The following is an 18239-nucleotide window of genomic DNA, read 5'->3' as shown; positions in this document are numbered from 1 at the left end:
TCTACTTGGGGGGTGTGACGCTATCTACAGGGGAGGTGTGATGCTATCTACAGGGTGCTGTGTGTGGCACTAGATACAGGAGGCACTGTGTATGTGGTGCTTTACTTTACAGTGTTAGACACAATTATATTCAGGGGCGCAGTCAGGGGCGTAACTAGGAATGACTGGGCCCCATAGCAAACTTTTGACTGGGGCCCCCCCTCCCCTGGGTGTCACACAACCCCCCCTTGTAGATAGTGTCTTTTTTACAGCCCCCCCTGTAGATAACGCCATACAGTCCCCCCTGTAGATAACGCCATACAGCACCCCCCTGTAGATAACGCCATACAGCCCCCCCTGTAGATAACGCCATACAGCCCCCCCCCCTTGTAGACTGGATGGTGTTATCTACAGGGAGGACTGTATGGCGTTATCTACAGAGGGGGACTGTATGGCGTTATCTACAGAGCGGGACTGTATGGCGTTATCTACAGGGGGGACTGTGTGGCGTTATCTACAGGGGGGACTGTGTGGCGTTATCTACAGGAAGGACTGTGTGGCGTTATCTACAGGGGGGACTGTGTGGCGTTATCTACAGGGGGGACTGTGTGGCGTTATCTACAGGGGGGACTGTGTGGCGTTATCTACAGGGGGACTGTATGGCGTTATCTACAGAGGGGGCTGTATGGCGCTAACGCCATACAGCCCCCACTGTAGAGAACGCCATACAGCCCCCCCTGTAGAGAATGCCATACAGCCCCCCCCTGTAGGGAACGCCATACAGTCCCCCCCTGTAGGGAACGCCATACAGCCCCCCCTGTAGGGAACGCCATACAGCCCCCCCCCTGTAGGGAACGTCATACAGCTCCCCCCTGTAGGGAACGCCATACAGCGCCCCCCCCCCCACTGCAGGGAAAGCCATACAGCGCCCCCCCACTGCAGGGAAAGCCATACAGCGCCCCCCCCCCCCCTGCAGGGAAAGCCATACAGCGCCCCCCCTGCAGGGAAAGCCATACAGCGCCCCCCCTGCAGGGAAAGCCATACAGCGCCCCCCCCTGCAGGGAAAGCCATACAGTGCCCCCCCTGCAGGGAACGCCATACAGCGCCCCCCCTCCTGCAGGGAACGCCATACAGCGCCCCCCCCCTGCAGGGAACGCAATACAGCGCCCCCCCTGCAGGGAAAGCCATACAGCGCCCCCCCCCCCCTGCAGGGAACGCCATACAGCGCCCCCCCTCCTGCAGGGAACGCCATACAGCCCCCCCTTCAGGGAACGCCATACAGCGCCCCCCCCTGCAGGGAACGCCATACAGCGCCCCCCCTGCAGGGAACGCCATACAGCCCCCCCCCTGCAGGGAACGCCATACAGCGCCCCCCCCTGCAGGGAACGCCATACAGGCCCCCCCCCCGCTGCAGGGAACGCCATACAGCGCGCCCCCCTTGTAGGGAACGCCATACAGCCCCCCCCAAAAAAAATGCAACCTATAGTGTGTCCTACAAATAACATGCATCCACTATCCACAGGATAGGGGATATATGTGTGATCGCTGGCATTGATAGGGAGAACGGGGGACTGAAAGTCCCCTGAAGTTCTCCATGACTAACCTCTGACTTCCGGCGTCTGTGTCGGCAGCTCAATAAAAATGAAAGGAGCGCTGGTCACGCATGCGCACAAGCGCGACCGGCGCTCCATTCATTTCTATGGAGCTGCCGACAAAGACCCCGGAAGTCCGAGGTTTGTGATGGAGAACTTCAGGGGACTTTCGTTCTCCCTATCGCTGCCAGCGATCACACATGTATCCCCTGTCCTGTGGATATCCTGTGGATATCCTGTGGATAGGGGATACATGTCTTTTGTTTAATGGCAGAGCGGGGAGATACCTCCCTGCTCTGCCGTAGTGTTCAGCGGCGTCCAGCTGTAGCAGCCATAGCGGCTGCTAGCGGAGCCTGCGGCCATGGTGGGGGCCCGTGCCGGCGGGCGACACGGGCCCCCTCATGCCGCGGGCCCCGTATCGGTCGCTACGGCTGGTACGGCGGTAGTTACGCCACTGGGCGCAGTGTATGGTGCTATTATATTTAGTAGATACTAGGAGACCCTAGCAATTGGCAGGCATATGTTGAATATAGAAAGAACAAGATGTGCTTAGAGCACATCAAAACCAATTTCCCAATTGCTAAACAGTGTAGTTAAAATATAACTTTTATTATTTTGCTATTAAAGATGTCCATGGGGACATAACACTCAGCACGAACGGTTAAAATTAGTAGCCAATCTTGCTTCAGCACACGCTCTGTATTCACTCGGTCTGCATGTGTTGCCAGACGGAGTGTAAAATACTCAGTTGCCAAGTCTTATGTCAGCAGCTGCAGACTGCCGAACTATAGTGGATACGATATGGTATGCGTGCTCAGATTGCCAAGCAGGTTAGGCTTTTTAAAATAATAGATTTAGCCCCCCCGACATGTTTCGCTGTCAACACAGCGTCCTCAGGGGATCTAATTTTAACCGCTACTAATTTTAACCGTTCGTGCTGAGTGTTATGTCCCCATGGACATCTTTAATAGCAAAATAATAAAAGTTATATTTTAACTACACTGTTTAGCAATTGGGAAATTGGTTTTGATGTGCTCTAAGCACATCTTGTTCTTTCTATTATATTTAGTGGCACAGTGTGTGGCAGCATGATAACTTTATCTTCGTTTATAAATCATCGTTTTAAAATTGAGGAGCCAAAGAAATCTGAGTGGCAAATTCTGCAGAAATGGGTCATGGCTGGGAGAAGTCGTCATGAACTCTGGTTTGGGTGGAGATGAAAAGGGGGAAAAAAACTACTAGAATCTGAGAAGTCGTCACTGGATTTATAGAGAATTTGTCACCTCTCCTGACATGTTTATTATAGGAAATCCTTTTCTTTCACAAAAAGTTTTTGTGCAGTCCAGGACTAATAGACAAATGGGTGTTACCATTCCCCTTGTCATGAGGATGTGTCCCTGCACAGTGTGATACTGTCATCGATGGTTGGAGACTTTCAGTATGTAGGAACACAGCCCTTTTACAAGGGGAATCATAACAGCCATTTATTAATGTTTGCACAAAAAGGTAGTGTTAACAATATTTACAGCGCAGCAGGGCAGCGGTGGAGAAGGGTGTCCCGGGTTTGGGTAACAGCCCAGGGCTGACAATAATCAACATCAGGAATAAGTCCTATAGTAACCATATATCTCCTTCTCCTCATACATGGTATATAATTCCAAACTAAACAGCAGGGAGGCAATCATCTCTTTTCATATCATTTATGCAGTTGTTCTTCTTTTATGATTTCCTGATGTCGGTTTCACGGATATATGGTGAGCAGGCACCCCCCAGAACTCAGGTTTCCTTAGTATCTACAAATACGGAGTAAGTTATTAAACACCCATGTAAAAAAAGTATATTTTTGTAATATGTTCAATATTAAAATAATTTAAAAAGATGTCAATGAAGAGTTTGAGAGCCTGTATAACCTTATATTCTAAATTGAGTCTCTTTGGCTGTAGCGTATCTAACTCGAGAACCATCTCAATTCCTTTCTTTTGAGCAATTTTTGTCTATCATCCCCTCTCCTGAGTATTGGTACAGAATCTATAATCCTGAATCTCAGGGGTGTCGCAAACTCAAATTCTTCGGCTCGGTGACCCGAATCCCCGGGCGATTGCCACATTCAGTGGTGTAGCTATAGGGGTCGCAGCGGTCGTAATTTCAACCAGGCCCCGAAGCCAAGGGGGGCTGCTCCCCGCACTGAGTCTATAGAAAGTTACTATAGTAACTGGGGCCTATGTAATAAAATACACGGGCCCTGTTACTACAGTGATGACACTATACTTACCCTCCTCCCTCCCAAGCGCAGCGGACGTCCTGACTTCTTCTCGCGTCATGATGTCACGACACTGGATGGTGTCAGGACATCCACTGCAATGTGGAGCCGAAGAGGAGGGTAAGTGTAACGTTGTGGTAGGCTTAGATACAGGGTCTAACAGACAGTATCACACATGAGCCCCGTATCTAAGCCTACCCAATGGTAGGCTTAGATACACGGCCATGTATGATACTGTCTGATGGGCCCTGTATTTAAGCCTACCACATAGTAGCCATAGATACAGGGCCCCAGCAGACAGTAATGTTATACAGTATAAGATTACTGTCTGTTGGTGCCCTGTATCTAAGCCTACCTTGTGGTAGGCTTAGATACAGAGTCTAACAAACAGCAACGTACATGGGCCCTGTATCTAAGCCTACCACATGTGTTACTAATGTTTTTTTTTGCGTGTTTGTGTTTTTTTATACAGGTTTGGTCGTTGGACTACGTCGGATTCGAGGACTACTTTAACCCCTTACCGCACCAGGATGCATCGGTATGTCCTGTATTGCAGTGCTTTAAGGCACCGGGACGTACCAGTGCGTCCTGGCTAAAAACTGTCACCCTGTCAAAGGACAAGGTGACAGAACTGTGCCGTCAACTGTTTATGACAGTTGATCGGCACAGTAAAACGGCAAGGGACCAATTACAGGGGTCCCCGTCCGGCGATTGCTGTGATTGGTTAGTCACAGCAGACTGACCGATCACAGCTCCCTGAGAAGGTGTATGTGATGGCGCTGGCTCAGAAGCTGAGCCAGCACTATAACCGCCGGTTATCAGCTGTCCGACACCCCGCTGCAACGGCCAGGACCGGAGCTAGGCTCCGATCCGGCCGATTAACTCCTCGCATCAATCAACGCGATCGCTGCATCGAAGTGTCTTCTAGCCTGTCGGCAACCATGATGGTTGCCACAGGTGCGGGTGTCAGCTGTTTGTCACAGCTGACATCGTGCTCTAATGGCCAGGACCGGAGCTAGGATCCGATCCGGCCGATTAACCCCTTAGATCGCACCCTATGATTGCTAATGACAACCATCGGCACCCATGGGTGTACTAATGGTTGCTATGGCAACCATAGACTAACAATCGCTTCCTAGTACGGAAGCCGATTATGCCCCGCTGGGAGGCGAAGCCTAATAGGCTTGCTGTCAGTGAATAGCTGACATATCTAATACACTGCACTATGTAGGTAGTGCAGTGTATTAGAATAGCGATCAGGGCTTTATGCCTTCAAGTCCCCTAGTGGGACAAAAAAAAGTTAAAGCAAGTTAATAAAAATGTTGTCAAAAAGTTAAAAAAAATACATTTCATGTTAAAAAACATTATAACAGCCTTTTTTCCTATAATAAGTCTTTTATTATAGGAAAAACCCAAAAACATAAAAAAAGTACACATATGTGGTATCCACGCGTCCGTAACGACCCAAACTATAAAAATATCATGCTATTTTACACGCAGGTTGAACACAGTAAAAAAAATGTAATAAAAAACTATTCCAGATTCGCTGTTTGTTAGTCACTGCCCCTCGTAAAACCGAATAAAAAAGGGATCTAAAAGTTGCATGTACCCCAAAATTATACCATTAAAAACAAGCTCTCCCACAGCTTTTTTGACGGAAAAATAAAAAAAGTTACAGCTCTCAGAATATGGTGACACAAAAAATTAATAATTTGAAACAAAAGTGATTTTATCGTGCAGACGCTGCAAAGCATAAGAAAAACTATATACATATGGTATCGCCGTAATTGTACCGACCCGCAGAATAAGGTAAAATTGTCATTCATAGCGCAAGGCAAACGCCGTAAAAAAATAATAATAAAAAACATCAGAATTGATGGTTTTTGGTCATCTTGCTTGACAAAAAAATGAAATACAAAGTGATAAAAAAATCGCATTTACCCCAAAATGGTACTAATGAAATCTACAGATTGTCCCGCAACAAATAAGCCCTCACACAGCTCCGGTGAAGAAAAAATAAAGAAGTTCTGGCTCTCAAAATATAACAACGCAAAGTGTGCAGAGTGTCCAAAAGTGGATAAGATCTGGCACCATTTATCAGTCCGACACTGGCCACAGATCTATGAAATATTATTTATTTACCGCATTATTATACCCTCTTATTATGCCCTGATGCACTCCGCACAGATTACATATGCCCCCACATCATAAACTGAAATAGATTATGCACATTGATAAGAATCTAACGTACCGTTAATTTCTAGATTTACTGCCTGATTGTTTTGGGCTTTCCCAGCCTAATAATACCAGCCTGTGGCCTCCCCAGTGCCCTTCCATCACTGCAGATGGTCGGGTACTGGATCACACCTTGCTCTTCCAGGTACCCCTGGTGGCGGTGGGTACCGGGGTAAAAATGGGGTTTAGTGTTATCCTTTTCACTGGCTAATATTAAGCCCCGCGATTCCTGATGGATGTGAATTTTCTGTACAACATGTTATCATTTTGAATGACATATTTTTGTATGTAATTTTTGGAGAAAAATCAATAAAAACAGTTTTGAAATAATATTAAGCCCCGCCTTAGTAATGGACGCTGTCAATCAGCCAGCAGACATTACTAAAGCGGTAGTAATAAAGTTTAAGCAAATACAAGGACATAGAAAAAATATTTTATTGAAATAAAAAACCCACACACAATCCTTGTTAACCATTTTATTGAGAATTAAAAAAGAAAACGCTGTTATTGAAGTAGTCCTCGAATCCGAAATAGTCTAACAAGCGAACCTGTAAAAAAACACAAACACAAAAAAATAATTAGTAACACATAAAAAAGCTAATAATTATTATCTTACTTTTACTGGGTCCAGCGCTCGAGCTGCAATGTCAGCGAGCTGGGCCCTATGTCTAAGCCTATCATGTGTGATACCGTCTGCTGTGACATTGTATCTAATCCTATCCTTGGCACATCTGTAGCACTCTGACCCTATAGCTGTCTCATATATATATATATATATATATATATATATATATATATATATATATATATAAAAAACAGGTTGAGAGGGTTAGTCTGCCAAGGGAGATATATTCCTAGACGCCTATTAAAGAGGCTCTGTCACCAGATTATCAAATCCCTATCCCCTATTGCATGTAATCGGCGCTGCAATGTAGATAACAGTGAAGTTGTTGTTTTTTTAAAACGATAATTTTTGGCCAAGTTATGAGCAATTTTATATTTATGCAAATGAGCCTTTCTAATGGACAACTGGGCGTGTTTTCTCTTATTTCCAACTGGGCGTGTATTGTGTTTGTAACATCTGGGCATGTTTACTTGTTTCACTAGCTGGGCGTTGTGAATAGAAGTGTTTGTCAGCATCATACACTTCTATTCTAAAAAAAAGCATTTGAAAATGTAAAAATTGAGAATGGTGTGGCCCAGGAGCCTGAGGGAAATATGAAGTATCCATATTTAGTGTTGGTCAATGATCTATTGTATAGAGTGGATAAGGCTAACGAGGAAGCTACTGAAACTGGCCCACACACACGTTTTAGGAGGACATTTAGGGTAAGTTCACACGAGGGCGTCCGTTACGGCTGAAATTACGGGGATGTTTCAGCCTGAAAACATCCCCGTAATTTCAGCCATACCGGCATGTGCAGGCGCTTGAACGCCGCGTCAATTACGGGCGTAATTAGCGCTGCTATTCATTGGAGTCAATGAATAACGGCTCTAATTACGGCCAAAGAAGTGACAGGTCACTTCTTTGACGCGGGCGTCTATTTACGCGCCGTCTTTTGACAGCGGCGCGTAAATATACGCCTCGTGTGAACAGACAAACGTCTGCCCATTGCTTTCAACGGGCAGATGTTTGTCAGCGCTATTGAGGCGCTATTTTCGGGCGTAATTCGGGGCAAAAACGCCCGATTTACGTCCGTAAATAGGCCGTGTGAACATACCCTTAGGGGTGGAAAAAAACTAGGAGAGCATCTTGCAGCGGTTCTTCTGGTCCGGAGTATACCGAGAAGTGAAAGACTTCTGTGGTTCCTGTCCTACCTGCCAGCTCAGCTCCCCAATGCCTCATTTCTGCAGCCCCTTAGTCCTAAACCAATCATTGAGACCACCTTTGAGCGCATAGCGATGGATCTCGTGGGTCCCCTGGTCAAATTGGCCAGTGAGCACCAGTATATCCTGGTGATCCTGGATTATGCAACTCGGTACCCAGAGGCTATACCATTGAGGAACTCCTCTTCAAATGCAATTGCAAGAGAGTTATTTCAGGTATTTACTAGAACAGGCTTACTAAAGGAACTTCTGACTGACCAAGGTACCCCATTTATGTAAAAAAAAATAATGAAAGAATTGTGTAAATTGTTTGAGATTATACAGTTGTGCACTTCTGTCTACCACCCTCAAACAGATGGCCTGGTCGAGAGGTTTAACAAGTCCCTCAAAGGCACGTTAAAAAAGGTGGTGGAGAAAGATGGACGAGATTGGGACATGCCGTTGCCTTATTTACTTTTTGCTATCCGTGAAGTACCACAGGCCTCCACTGGGTTCTCACCGTTTGAAGTGGTCTACGGTCGGCATCCACGTGGACTGCTTGATGTGGTTAAGGAAGCCTGGGAACAAGAGTTCAATCCTTATGCTGTGGTGGAGCATGTGTCCCAGATGCAGGACAGAATGCAGGCCATAATGCCCGTAGTCAGACAGCACTTGCTCCAAGCACAGGAAGCTCAGTGCAGGGTATACAATCAACCTGCTAAAATCCGTGAGTGCAGCCCTGGTGACCGTGTGTTAGTGCTCATCCCAACGGTAGAGAGCAAGTTTTTAGCCAAGTGGCAGGGACCCTTTCAAATCATAGAGAAAATCGGACCAGTGAATTATAAAGTGTTTCAGCCATCTAAAAGAAAACAATATCAAATTTATCATGTCAACCTAATTAAGCCCTGGAAGGAGAGGGAGTCATTGTCCACAGGGATAGTGCCCAAAAAAGGTGGTGACAATGAGATAGACAAAGTGAAAGTGGCGGCTACCTTGTCCCAACCCCAAAAACAAGAGGTAAAGGAGTTTCTACAAAGAAACAGTGATTTCTTTACTGAGGTACCAGGTAAAACTAATGTAATACAACATGAGATTCTTACAGATCCCCATGTCAATGTTAATGTACGTTCTTATCGAATCCCCGAAGCTCGACGACGGGATGTCACAGCAGAAGTAAGGACGATGCTTGAGCTTGGAGTCATTGAGGATTCCTCAAACGGTTGGTCCAGTCCTATAGTCCTGGTTCCAAAACCCAACGGTACTTGGAGGTTCTGCAATGACCTCAGGGAACTAAATGAGGTCTCTAAATGTAATGCATACCCCATGCCCAGGGTTGATGAATTAATTGAAAGAATTGGTCCAGCACGGTATATTACAACCCTAGATCTCACCAAAGGTTATTGGCAAATTCCTTTGACTAAGGAGTCCAACGAGCAGATGGCCTTCTCGACCCCAGATGGATCATTTCAGTATGTCAACATGCCATTTGGTCTACAGGGAGCCCCAGCTACATTTCAACGAGCTATGTACAGGGTCTTGAGGCCTCATAGAGAATACATGACTGCGTATTTAGATGACATTCTGGTTTGTAGTACAGACTGGGACAGCCACTTAAGCAAGGTTCAGAATGTGATCAACTCCCTCAGAAAGGCTGAATTCACAGCTAATCATGAAAAATGTGCCATAGGCTTAGAGGAAGCCAAGTATCTTGGCTATATTGTGGGCAGAGCAGTGATTAAACCCCAGTTAAACAAGGTTGAGGCAATTCAAAAGTGGCCACGTCCCACTTAAAAAAAACAGGTGCGAACATTTTTGGGCATTGTGGGCTACTATCGGCGGTTTGTACAAAATTTTGCCACCCTTGCAGCACCACTTACTGACCTAACAAAAGGGTCTTGGCCTACTGCAGTACACTGGACTCCTGACTTGGAGAAAACTAGCATAAAGAAATTACTTGATTTTGGGGGAGTGCCTAGCCGTCAAGTGGGCATTAGATGTATTTAGGTACTATTTGGTAGGTAGGTCATTTAGGCTGGCCCCAGACCATGCCCCCCTCACTTGGATGGCACAAAATAAGGACCGCAATCCCCGAGTAACAAGGTGGTTCCTAGCTCTGCAGGAGTATAAATTTAAAGTAGAGCATGGGGCTGGAAGAGAACATCAGAATGAGAATGCCCTCTCAAGGATACACTGCCTGTTAGGAGTAAGTGTCCAGTCCTGTGGCCTGGAGCAAAGGGGGGGGGGATGTGTAACCGGTTGAGGGAGTTAGTCTTCCAAGGTAGATATATTCCTAGATGCCTATTAAGGAGTTAACATAGGGTCTTCCCTCCACACAGGTGGAAGGTAATTAACTCAGAGAAAAGCACTGCTGAAAGTGTGTGTCAGGGAGAGAAAGGAAGCAGAGAAGGTGAAGACTGGTTTACTACTGAACGACCTGACATTTAGGCCCCATGCACACGACCGTGCCCGCAATCACGGCTCGCGATTGCGGGCACGGTCAGCCGCCGACTGACAGCCGCATTTTCGGGCCGTGCTCCCATACAAAGTATGGGAGCACGGCCCGCAAAATGCAAAAGAACGGACATGTTCCATAATTCCCGGAACATTTCCATGGCATGGACAGCCTTCCGTAGTGCTACGGAAAGGTGTCCGCGTTCAATGAAAGTGAATGGGTCCGTTTTTGCGGAGGTTTTTTACGGTCGTGTGAATGGGGCCTTACAGAGGGGTGAGAGCTAACCACTGCAAAGGGCTGGACTGTGTGAGTTATACCTGGACTTTTGTTACGTGAAACGTTTCTTTCTGTTATAACCTTTGTGTATGCTAATGAGACAAGCTACCGTTGTGTTTATTGGATTTCCCTGCTGGAAAGAGAAATAAATCTTTTAAAGTTTTGTTTAAACAAGAATACTGCGCTGAGCGTGTCTCTTTGCCGAGCTACATTCCCCAAACTGCTACAATATATATATATATATATATATATATATATATATATATATATACACACACATACACTTACACATTCACGCACACATTTTTTTTTTGGTATTAGTACAAGGATACTTACTGCCTAGGAGCCTTAGGCCTCATGCACACGACCGTGTTCGGTCCGTGATATACGGTCCGCATGTCGGCCGCTTGTCCCGGACCGTACAAAGTACAGGGAGCCGGGCTCCTAGCATCATACTTATCTATGACGCTAGGTGTCACTGCCTATCCACGTAACTACTGTCACACACTAAAACATGATTACAGTACGGGACAGTAGTTCCGCGGACAGGCAGTGACCCCTACCGTCATAGATAAGTGTGATGCTAGGAGCCCGACTCCCTGCACTGTGTTCGGTCCGGGACATGCAGCCGACATGCGGACCGTATATCACGGACCGAACACGGTCGTGTGCATGGGGCCTTACTCTTATAAATATGCTATCTCCAATATGTATGTTAATTCTTTTAGGTTCAGGGGGGGGGGGGATATATGTCTCAGGGCTTGTGTCCCTGAACTTTTAAGACCCTAGCAACGCCCCTGCCGAATCTTAACCAATTTGGTTGAAGGTACTTCTCAATAAAATGCTTTGAAATTGATAACTAACATTTTCTTCCTAATCGTGCTTTTATGTTTATTTATCCTCACTTTAATTGCCATTGCCGTTTCTCCTATATATATTAGTGAACAAGGGCATGGTATCATGTAAGCCACATAGTCTGAGTCACAAGTGTACTGTTGTTTGATATGGAATTCCTGTCCCATATATGGAAGGCAAAAATTATCTCCTTTTAAAATGTCATTGCAATTACAGTAATTTAAGCAGGGAAAAAAAATTACCATTTTTTTCTTACTTCCTATGTCAGATTTGACCAACAAGTCCTTGACATTCCTTGTCCTATGATGGGTACACTTAGTGCATCAATTTTAACATGACCTTTCGTTAGGATTGGCCAATTTTTACGTATGTTTGTAATACAACCACTCCATCGGCCGTAAGTAGGTAAATGGCACCCGTTCAATCTGTTTAACCCAGTGTCTAGGGTAACCCCTCTTGGCAAATTTATTGCACATTTCTGTCACTCTAACTAGTTTCTGTGCTACGTCGGATACAATCCGATTTACCCTCAGTAGTTGGCTCCATGGCAGGGACTCCACTATATGTCTCGGATGACTAATGTTAAACAAGAGCAGATTTATATCAGTCGGTTTGACAAACAAATCTGTCGTAATCACACCATTTTTTAATTGTACCAATGTGTCCAAGAACAGCAGCTCACAATCCGATTGTACTATTGTGAACTGCAGTGTCGGGACATGACAGTTCAACTTCAGAAAGAATTTCTGCAAGGTCACATTTTCTCCCTCCGATATGACGAAAATGTCATCTATATATCTCCACCAGCAGCAGATGCGACCCTCAAGCTGTTGGAGTTGGTGCTGAAGAGGAATTATTTCCTCTTTGTTGACCAATTCTATTTGCAGTCATGGGGGACAGCAATGGGGTCCAATGTGGCCCCCACATATGCTAACATCTTTATGTCCTCCTTTGGGGACGAGTTTGTCTACACCTCAGATTATACGGGTCGCATTCGCTGCTGGTAGAGATATATTGTCAACATTTTCGTCATATGGGAGGGACAGCATTGCGCACAGAGTCGTGACGCCATGCCGCAAAGAGATGCCAGGACCTCTGCTGCGCTCGGGAAAAAGGAGGGTAAGTATATTGTTTATTACTATAGTAAGTGGGGTCGATGTAATCAAATACACAGTCCCGTTAACATAGTAACTTTTTATAGACGTGGTGCGGGAGGCCCCGGCCTCCCTGGCATCAGGGCCTGGTCGCAATTGCAACCACTATAGCTACACCACTGGTGTACATGTCAGAACAAGTGATTTTGAAATATCACGGGACAGGCGCGAGGGTTTCTTAACCAGTATGCAGGAAATGGAACTTTTCTAACATTTCCTCAGCAACAATCTTTGTGTGCAATATTTATTTTGTGTACTAAACTCACTAAATTTATCACCTTATATACTATAGAGCAGTATATAAACCTTACATATTATTTACGGACACAGATCCTAAAAACACCATAACTGAGGCGTTAAAGGGTTAAAATATATTATTTATTATGTTTGTGGAAAGAATACTTTCTAAAATTTTATTTTTTAATGGATGCTTTTATAGCTGGTGCTGTCCTGTATTTACATCTAATAGGCATGGCAAAACAGTGTCTTACCCGGGCCTGTGTATCTCTCCCCTCCCTACAGGTAACAGATGTCAGAGCAAACAAAGATCAGAGTCCTTACCCATCTGGGGGCAGAATCTGATCTAAACTTCACTCTGATAAGCGCCAAAAACAGCCTGTATTTTCAAAACGGCGTTCAAAAATGTGTGTGGAAAACGCACCAATTTTGGAGGCAGATTCAGCAATGCATCCTCCTGGTGGGAACATGCCCTTATATGTTTGGCCAGACTAAGGACCGACACACAAACACAACATAAGAGGCTTAACACCTTAACGACGCGCCAAGTATAGTTATGTCTTGCAGCTTGACTTAGCGCAACAGCAATGAACTGAAAGTGGCAGTGATGGCGCAGGCTCAGAAGTGGACCCCCTGCACCATCACCAGCGGGTGTCAGCTGTATATTACAGCTGACACCCTGCTGTAACAGCGGGGAACGGAGCTAGCTCCTATCCGCGCCAATTAACCCCTTCAATGCCACAGTCAAAAAGCAATCGCTACATCTAGGTGGCAACTAGAGGCCTAACAACGGCCTCCTGGTCTGGCAAGTACGGAAGCCTATATGGACCCCGCCGAAGTCAGGGTCTAATAGCAATTGTGGGCTAATTCTGTGAAACTCACCAAAATAGGCCTCAAATACGCATGGCAATCTTTCACTTCTCAGCCCTGCCATATGTCCAGGCAAATGCTAAATGCTTTGAGGGGTGTAGTTTCCAAAATGGGAATGTCACTTCTCAGAGGTTTCCACTGTACTCTGGAATCTCAGGGGCTTTGCAAATGCAACATGGCGCTCGAACACCAATTCAGCAAAATCTGCACTCCAAAAGCCAAATGGCGCTGCTTCCCTTCTGAGCTCTGCCATGTGCCCAAACAGCAGTTTAGGGCCACATATTGGTTATTGCCATACTCTGAAAAATGTACAAACATATTGTGTGGAGTTTTTAATCCTGTTAGCCCTTGTAAAAATGAAAAATTGGAAGCTAAAACGAAATTTTATTTTTACTGACGAATTCTAATAAAATGAAAACGTGTGGGGCCAAAATGCTCACACTACTAGATGAGTCACTTTTAAGCAGTTTCCACTGCACCGATACCTCAGGGGCTCTGCAAATGCAACATCGCGCCCATAAACCAGTCCAGAAAAACCTGCATACCAAAATAGCGCACCTGCCTTTCTGAGCTCTGCCATGTGTCCAACAAGCAGTTTGACCACATACGGAGTATTTCTGTACTCGGGACATATTGCTTTAAGCGTCAGGGTGCGGTTTCTCCTTTATGCCTTGTGAAAACTAAAAAAAATAATTAACATTTTAGTGGAAAAACTTTTATTTTCATTTTCACAGCCTAATAAATTAATCAAAAGACCTGTTGGGTCTAAATGTTCACTATACCCCAATTTAGATTCCTTAAAGAGTAGTTTCCCAAGTTGAGAAACTTTTGGGGGTTTTCCACGGTTTCAGTCCCTAAACTGCAAATGCAACATGTTACCTTAAAACCATTGCAGCAAAGTTGTCCAAAAGCCAAATAGCGCTCCTTCCTTTCTGAATCCTGCCGTGTGTCCAAACAGCAGTTTATGATCACATATGGGGTACAGCTGTACTCGGGAGAAATTGCTTTACAAATGTTGGGTTGTGGTTTACGCAAATCCTTAGTGGCAATGAAAAAAATTAAATAAAATCTACATCTTGATCCAATAAAACAAAGACTTAATTTTCACGGCCCAGTTGAACTGAATATAGTAAAAAAAAAACACCTGTTTTTGGGTCAAAATGTTCACTATACCTCTAGAAAAAGTAGATTTTTATTTTCACAGCCAAATTCCTATGATTTCAGCAAATACATGGTGGGGGTCAAAATGCTTATTACACCTTATGTCTGAACAAAGATGCACTCCTCCTAATAAACTGTGCAAAGTTGATATATGCCATTTATGCTTATGTCTACATTCACATATGTTCACAAAACCATCAAGACGCAAGAGACCTAAAATTTCCGCGATTCAGATGCCAGTAAGTCACAAAGTAGAAAATGGCCTGATTAGACGCAGGGAGCAATTCGATGTGAAACTGCTTATCTAGAAAATTGCAACTAGAAATTTGAGCCTGGAACCATTTGAAAGCTGATTCTTTAAAATTATACTATTACCATACATAGATGGTCAGTGAAAGGGTTAATATGTATGGGGTAGCTTAACCGTTACCCTGAACGCCATTTGAAGAGAGAAGAAAAAAAAAAAAAGGGATCAGCATGTTGGTTCCTTCGTTTCAACACGAAGAGGGAGAAAAGCCTTAGGCCTCATGCCCACTTCAAATTTTTTTTTTCTTCAGGGTGCGATCTGTATTTTTAAACTGATGGCACCCTGACACATTCCTTTCAATGGGGCCATGTACACTTCCGTTGTTTTAACGGAACCGCGTGGCCGTTCTGTCAAAAATAGGACAAGTCCTACTCCTGTCCGTTTTTGACGGAACAGTCTCGGCCTTTTCATCAATTTTGTCAGTGAAACAACAGACTACACACGGAAGCCATTCTGTGTGCAGTCCATGTTTCACGGATCCGTCATTAACGGCTGTACGACGGCCAATGGAAGTGTGCATGAGGCCTTAGCCAGACACCTCTTATAGCTTATTACCACTTCTGTTGTGGAGAAACAAACATGCACGTCTATTGGCCGACAGCTAGCTCACGTGTATATGGTTTCCATCTTAGGAATTACATAATTGGATATAATATCATGCAGTCTAGACAATACTCTGTGAGCGAACAACCTGGACTCCAGGCTTATACATTGTAGCAAACGACCAGAAAGCTATGTGCTGATGGATTTAGCTCACAGAACATGGTATAGCTTGGCTACATTTGTATCCACTTCTCAGAAGGAAGCAGGACTAGCTATGTATTCTGGCCTCTGCTGCAAAGTTCTTCAAAATTGTGATTAAATAAAACACCAGGTATATAAAAAAATTGCTGAACTTTATTATACTGTGATTAAGTTATTTATTATAAAACCGCTTTAACCTACTTATATTACTGGTGGTTATGCTAGTAGGATAAAAACAACAAACGTATATTTTCCTTAATTTTGTTTATTTAAGTAAAAAGTAAATAATTTAGAATCAACCTTGGACAGACATAGCACAGTGTATTTTCAGGGTTTATCAGTATAATACACATGTAACAGGTGTCTGATGGAAATTGTACTTGCAGTAACATGGATTCCAACTCAAGTAGCTCTTCAGGCTGACAGTGGTGCAGGGCAGAGGGTTACACAGCCATGGAACGTTTTAGCCAGTGACTGGCATCACAACAGGCATAGAGTAGCACTCTACCCCTGTCTTCTACAAGCCAATAAGTCACTAGCTATGTATTTATCGGGTATAAGACATTGCATTTCCTGACAGCCCATGGCACCTTAGCATTTAATGAAGATTTGTTCATGGTCATGAATTACTCCTTAAATTAGCATAAACTAGGAGTCTCGATATTGTACTTCAAAAGGGAATCGGTTACCAGGTTTATACTGCCATATCTGAGGGCAGCATAAAGTAGTGCCAGAGACTCGGATTCCATCGCTGTATTACTTATGTCAATGATCAGAAGTTTTTATAAGAATTATTTTCTCTCATGAAGCCTGCATTTATGAGCTGTAGTTAGCCCCGCCCTCCGGTCGCTGATTGACAGTTTTCCCCTTAAACTATGCACAGGATGAAAGCGGACATTCAGCAGCAGATAAAGACTTCTAATCAATTCATTAATCAAGCTGTCAATCAGCGGCCGGAGGGCGGGGCTAACTGCAGCTCAAATACAGGCTGCATGAGAGAAAATAATTCTTATGTCAATGATCAGAAGTTTTTATAAGTAATACAGCGTTGGAATAAGGGTCTCCTGCACTACTCCGATAGGGCAGCATAGACCTTGTGACAGATTCCCTTTGGAGATGCAACTTACATAACTCTGCTTGCTGTTTTTACAAGTGAACTATGTGACCAGTTGAAGCCATTCAAGTACAAAACCTTAAATTATAGGTTTTTCCCCCCACTAGAGAGAAAAAAAAAAAAAAGTAGAGCAGAAACTGTACAATACACAAGTTAGGATATAGTAAATATTCCACAGGCAGACGAAGAGGTGGCATCTGTAAGTGAAATCGATAATATGAAAAAAGATGAAAATGCTGTTCATAAAATGAAGTTCATAATGAAGTGACAAATGTTCTCTGTGGGGACCTTCACTCTCTCTGCTCCATCTTGACTTTTGGTGGTTTTAAAAATGTGCGAGTTTTCTTTTCCTTTTTGCCTTTTTTGTGCGCTTGGAAATTTCGCCAACTGTCAACGCGTCCATCTCTGCTTTCCTAAAAATACACATAAGGAGGGTTAGCAATCAGGGCAGAATCAGCAGATAGAATATCGTAATCACGATTAAGCTGTCTTAGTTATATCTATTTCTGGGAAAGATGGTTGACAACTTACATATCCAACATTACAGTACCCTACCTTGAGGTCTGAAAGGCAAATCTACCTGGTTATACTTTAATAAAGAAATGCATAACTAGGCAGATTTGCTATTAACCCCTTCCCGCAAAATCACGTACAGTACATGAAGCAGATGGAGCTAGCTTAGGAGCTTGGCCAGCTCCATCACCGCCGAGTGCCAGCTGTATGTTACAGCTGGCACCCTGATGTAACGGCCAGGACCGGAGCTAGCCTCCGATCTGGCCGATTAATCCCTGGATCGCTGGATTGCCGGTGGCTGCAAAGGCAATCGGAGGCCTAATACTTACATCCCGGTCTGCCAGCAACGGAAGCCTCCTATGCCCCGCTCGGCGGCAGGGCCTAAAGGGCTTCCGGTACCATCGGCAAGATGGCGCCGGCTCAGCTTCCAGCTCAGAAGCTGAGCCAGCATCAGCAGCAGTTAGCTCCAATTCTTGCCATTAATCGGTTCGATGCAGCGATCCAATGCAATCGCTGCATCTTAGCGGTTTGTATCAAATCGGCAGACTGCCATGCGATGGCAAGTCTGGCGACTGCTACTATGGCAACAGAAGGCCTAACAATGGCCTCCTGTCTGCCATTACGTACAGTGCAATGTATTAGAACATCAAACAAACAGTTGGATCTTCAAAGTCCCCTAGTGGG

General features: G+C 44.7%; 1 protein-coding gene and 1 long non-coding RNA gene across 3 annotated transcripts in view; one reads left to right on the top strand and one right to left on the bottom strand.

Moving 5' to 3' along the window:
• The window catches only part of LOC142742995 (uncharacterized), a 52855-nt gene that overhangs the window by 17573 nt on the left and 17043 nt on the right, over nt 1-18239 (top strand). The window lies entirely within an intron of this gene.
• DNAJC8 (DnaJ heat shock protein family (Hsp40) member C8) overlaps nt 16178-18239 on the bottom strand; it is a 66174-nt gene continuing 64112 nt past the window's right edge. Inside the window, exon 9 of the mRNA XM_075853301.1 lies at nt 16178-17455. Within this exon, the coding sequence (XP_075709416.1) occupies nt 17333-17455 (123 nt within the window). The 3' untranslated portion in view covers nt 16178-17332. The remainder of the gene's footprint in view (nt 17456-18239) is intronic.

Source organism: Rhinoderma darwinii, chromosome 2 (genome assembly GCF_050947455.1).
Source record: "Rhinoderma darwinii isolate aRhiDar2 chromosome 2, aRhiDar2.hap1, whole genome shotgun sequence".
NCBI classification, from domain to species: Eukaryota; Metazoa; Chordata; class Amphibia; order Anura; family Rhinodermatidae; genus Rhinoderma; species Rhinoderma darwinii.
Note: the sequence above shows the minus strand (reverse complement) of the source record. Positions and strands in the feature narration are given on the sequence as shown.